General features: G+C 37.0%; 1 protein-coding gene across 1 annotated transcript; it reads left to right on the plus strand.

Annotated features, from left to right (window-relative positions):
* Window positions 1-378: 378 nt before the first annotated feature.
* Window positions 379-4,159, plus strand: LOC104073422 (E3 ubiquitin-protein ligase TRIP12-like; the record flags this gene model as incomplete). Its single annotated transcript, XM_009573173.1, has 6 exons — window positions 379-474; window positions 902-994; window positions 1,129-1,290; window positions 2,935-3,003; window positions 3,124-3,289; window positions 4,025-4,159. Coding segments are annotated over 6 exons (708 nt in total), but the record flags the coding sequence as incomplete, so codon positions are not given.
* Window positions 4,160-4,256: the final 97 nt, after the last annotated feature.

A 4,256-nucleotide genomic window follows, 5' to 3' on the forward strand; every position in this document is an offset into this window, starting at 1 on the left:
TCTTAATTTTATATATATATATGTATGTGTATCGATCTGTATATCTCATTATTTGGTTTTGAGGGCACGTTTTGCTAAATTTTGGTAGTTCTGTTCTTTAATAGCTCAAGAATAGGTAGTGGCTCTTTTGAAACTTTTACCAAAATTTGAAGTCCTGAGTCAAAAGCTACAATACTGATTTCTGTTCTTTATTTATGTTGATATCTAGATACTTTTTACTAAACTAACAATACTTTTTTTTTTAAAAAAAAAAACAGATAACACTGCTGCAGATGGAGCACAACTTTGACATTGTAAGTGATTTGTAATGTTTAAGAAATTTTTTGAAATAGAAAAATGTATCATTTGAACTTAAAAGCAAATACGTGTATTTAACAGATGAACCATGCATGTCGGGCCTTAACATATATGATGGAAGCACTTCCCAGATCATCTGCTGTAGTGGTAGATGCAATTCCTGTCTTCTTGGAAAAGGTAAAATGAAATCAAACCAGTGTTAAACTAATCTGAGGGGATTTTATCTTTTGTTTTAACTTTAGCATATACCATTAACATAATGGCTTCTTTTCATAGCTTACAAGATAATACGTAATGCATGAGAAGCTTTTAAAAACAGGTTTACTCTTTGTTCACACCCTTACTGAAAAGCACTATCTGATTCACTGAGAACTTTTTGTCTGATTGGTGCTGCAAAGATACTGCGTAATTATACAAACTGGTAACTCTTGGAGTAGCTATATAGCTGGTCTAGCCTTAAATTATCTAGCTTGATTACAGTTAGCAGTGCAGCTGCGTTAGTATATGTACTTAGTACAGGCTAACTGTCCAAGTGGTAATGAAAATTATTATTTTTACAAACTGGTTTAGAAATTAATCTACAAGGTTTCTTGTTTTCTTGTAGCTGCAAGTTATTCAGTGCATTGATGTGGCAGAGCAGGCGCTTACAGCCCTGGAGATGTTATCACGCAGGCATAGTAAAGCCATTCTGCAGGCAGTAAGTAAAAAGAAAGCACTTTTACCTCTACCAGTTCTACGTCTTGGTGATCTTCTGTAAAGATGAAATAAGAAAACAAGTTTCTGTGACTTTAGCAGTACTGAGAGTGAAAATGTTTGTTTGTTTTATTATAGGGTGGGTTGGCAGACTGTTTGCTGTATCTGGAATTCTTCAGTATAAATGCACAGAGGAATGCACTAGCTATTGCTGCCAACTGCTGCCAGAGTATAACACCTGATGAGTTTCACTTTGTGGCGGACTCTTTGCCACTGCTTACACAAAGGTTAACCCATCAGGTAAGAAGCTGTTATAAAACAGAAAGTTTTAATTTTGACCTGGAAGTACTATAAAGTTGCCTCCAGATATATCTAGTTCTTTACTGTGTGTTATTTGCCTTTGCAATATGGTAATTGCTTTAAGGTTTCTATACTGTCAAGTTGTAATATTCTAACGTGCATATGGACCTTTTGTTTTTTGTAAATGTGCTGTAGGGATTCATGACACCCCTATTAATTTTGTAAAATGGGATAAATAAGGTACTTTAACTTAGAGTATGAATAGTAGTGGGTTTGTAGTCCTTACTTGTTGCCCATCAGTAAGAGGATATCCAGTAGCATTACTGCTCTTTTTTTCTTAACAAGTGATTTGCAAGGTTCCCTCCCACTTCAGACTCAGAAAAGCTTCAGTTTCAATTTTTGTGGTTTTTTGATTTGACTTTTTGGGAGGGCTTACGGCTTTTAAAAAAGAAAATTCCTACTCTTGCACAATAGTTTGAAATGATGAATCCTAAATCATGGGGCTCCTAAGATCTGCCTATCCTGCAGTGCTCATAATGAGTTCATAAATGAGCCCTCACAATGACTATTGCACTGAAAGAGATTTGGACATACTGCTTGGTTGGCAGATCTCTGTTAAAAAAGTGAAAAAGGAGAAATGATTTTGTTCCTTAACAAATACAACTAAATGGAAGCTTCCAGGTAATGTTTTTGTGTATTCTTGTGCTATTCTTAATTTTGCCAACATCTTCTTGCTGAGAGACTGCTTGAATCTTTGAGGCAGCTTCACAGAAGTCAGATGTCCGCTTTAGATGGTGCTTTGGAAACAGGAAGCACCACTCTCAGCAGTAGTAGGGACAAGTACTGACCCCTGCTCTCTGAAGAGAAGCTACAGCCCACAAAAGTAAGATTTCAAGAAATTTTGAAGTGGAATTTTTCTGGCAAAGAAAATCTTGAGTTAGCTCTTAACAGAATAGTTGAGGTTGGAAAGGACCTCTCAATTATCCAGTCCTAGCCCCCTTCTTAAGCAAGGTCAACTAGAGCAGATTGCCCAGGACCATGTCCAGCTGATTTTTTTAAAAACTCCAAGTATGAAGACTTAGTCTCTCCGGGCAACCTCTTCCAGTGTTCAACCACTCTTACAGTAGAAGTTTTATTATGTTCAGATGAACTTTTTTGAGTGTTTCAATTAACTTTTAACTAGAGTTATTTTTAGAGCAATCTTTACTATCTTGGTGTCTTTGGATTTGCTGTCTTGGCTGCGCTGCATGGTACAAAAATCAGGCTTCACGTAGTCTGTAGAACAGTAGCCTTCACTCCTGCTTATTATCTATATCTCCTGTTGCTTTGGCTTTGTAGCTCTCTTCCCTTTTGTTTCCTCCTTGTAGAATCCAAAAAGGATATTACAGACCCATTTATTCATCTCTAAAGGTCCCTAAAGGTATTTGTGTTGCAAGTGTGAGGTGTTTCCTAGGGAATATGCCATATCAGGAGGTCAGTTTAGACTGTGTCAATGAATTTAAAATTCAGAGCTGTAATATTCTGTAAAATGTGATTTGACTGGCCTTTTTGGAGAAATGTTATGAATGCCTCAAAATGACAGGATAATCTAATGCAAGTTAAAATATTTTAATTCAAACAAATACTTAACTTTTTTTACAATAGGACAAAAAGTCTGTTGAAAGCACTTGTCTCTGTTTTGCACGGCTAGTGGACAACTTCCAGCATGAGGAGGTAAGGGTGTCATTTTTTGGGTGTGGATTTTTGTTTCCTTCTTCCCTCCCTCCATTTCTCCTAAGGGCTTACCTTTCAAAGTCAGACTAACGTTTTTAATTTTGCTGTTTCCTCCTGAAGAACTTGCTCCAGCAGGTTGCTTCCAAGGACTTGTTAACAAATATCCAGCAACTCTTGGTAGTGACGCCTCCTATCCTGAGCTCAGGAATGTTCATCATGGTGGTGCGCATGTTTTCCTTAATGTGCTCCAATTGTCCTACACTTGCAGTCCAACTTATGAAGCAAAGTGAGTTCTTGCTCTTTCATATTCTGGGGGACCTATTTAAGTTAATGCCTATAGTCAATATGGAACTCTGTGCACTTGATTATACAAATATTGTGTTCTCTTATTTTTCTTTCTCTTACTATGCTTCTCCTGGGATATAAAGTTTAAATAATCGTGTTGAAAGTTTTTTCCTGAGGGGTTTTTCACCCCTTTCCTGTGTCTAGCTGTTGTCACTGGAGTGCTTGCCTAATTTTCAGTCTGTATTAGCTGGACAATTACTCTCATTTCAACATAAGTTGAATAATTATTTTTGTAGTTTTTACTAGGTGGGGGAAACATGTGATTTAAGGGCTTTTTCTAAGGGAAAACATGAAGAAAAGTAATCGCTGTGTAGCTGTCTTAGTTCTCAGTTGTTTTCTTATTTTCATCTTGTAAATTTTAACTTGTCACTTCAACTGCCCTGTATGTTCCCCTGTTTTCTTCTGTGCCCTGCATATTGAGTGATATTTCCCCTTTAGATGTTCCTAAAGGAAAACAAACAAACAAACAAAAAAAACCAAAACAAAACGAAAAAAACCCCACAAACCCCAGACCTGAGAACAAACACATTTCTTACAGTGTTCGAAGAGATGGCTTTTGTCTTACTGTCTACTGACTGACTGTTTAGGGCAGTGACTATCTCTTCTGCGTAGTGTCTAACACAAAATGGAGTCCATATTCTGATACAGGCGATCTCATAAATAATAATTTTTATAGATATTGCAGAAACGCTTCACTTCCTCCTTTGTGGAGCCTCAAATGGGAGTTGTCAAGAACAAATTGACCTTGTTCCACGAAGTCCTCAAGAACTTTATGAGCTTACTTCTCTTATCTGGTAAGTTATGCAGCCTTGGGTTTTGAGTCTGGTTGGTATGTTAAAATCCATAACTTCTCTAAAATGAAGGCAAACAGGTTTCAGCTGTCGTGGTTTAACCCCACCCAGCAACTA

This window comes from Fulmarus glacialis, unplaced genomic scaffold (assembly GCF_000690835.1).
Source record: "Fulmarus glacialis isolate BGI_N327 unplaced genomic scaffold, ASM69083v1 Scaffold41602, whole genome shotgun sequence".
NCBI lineage: Eukaryota > Metazoa > Chordata > Aves > Procellariiformes > Procellariidae > Fulmarus > Fulmarus glacialis.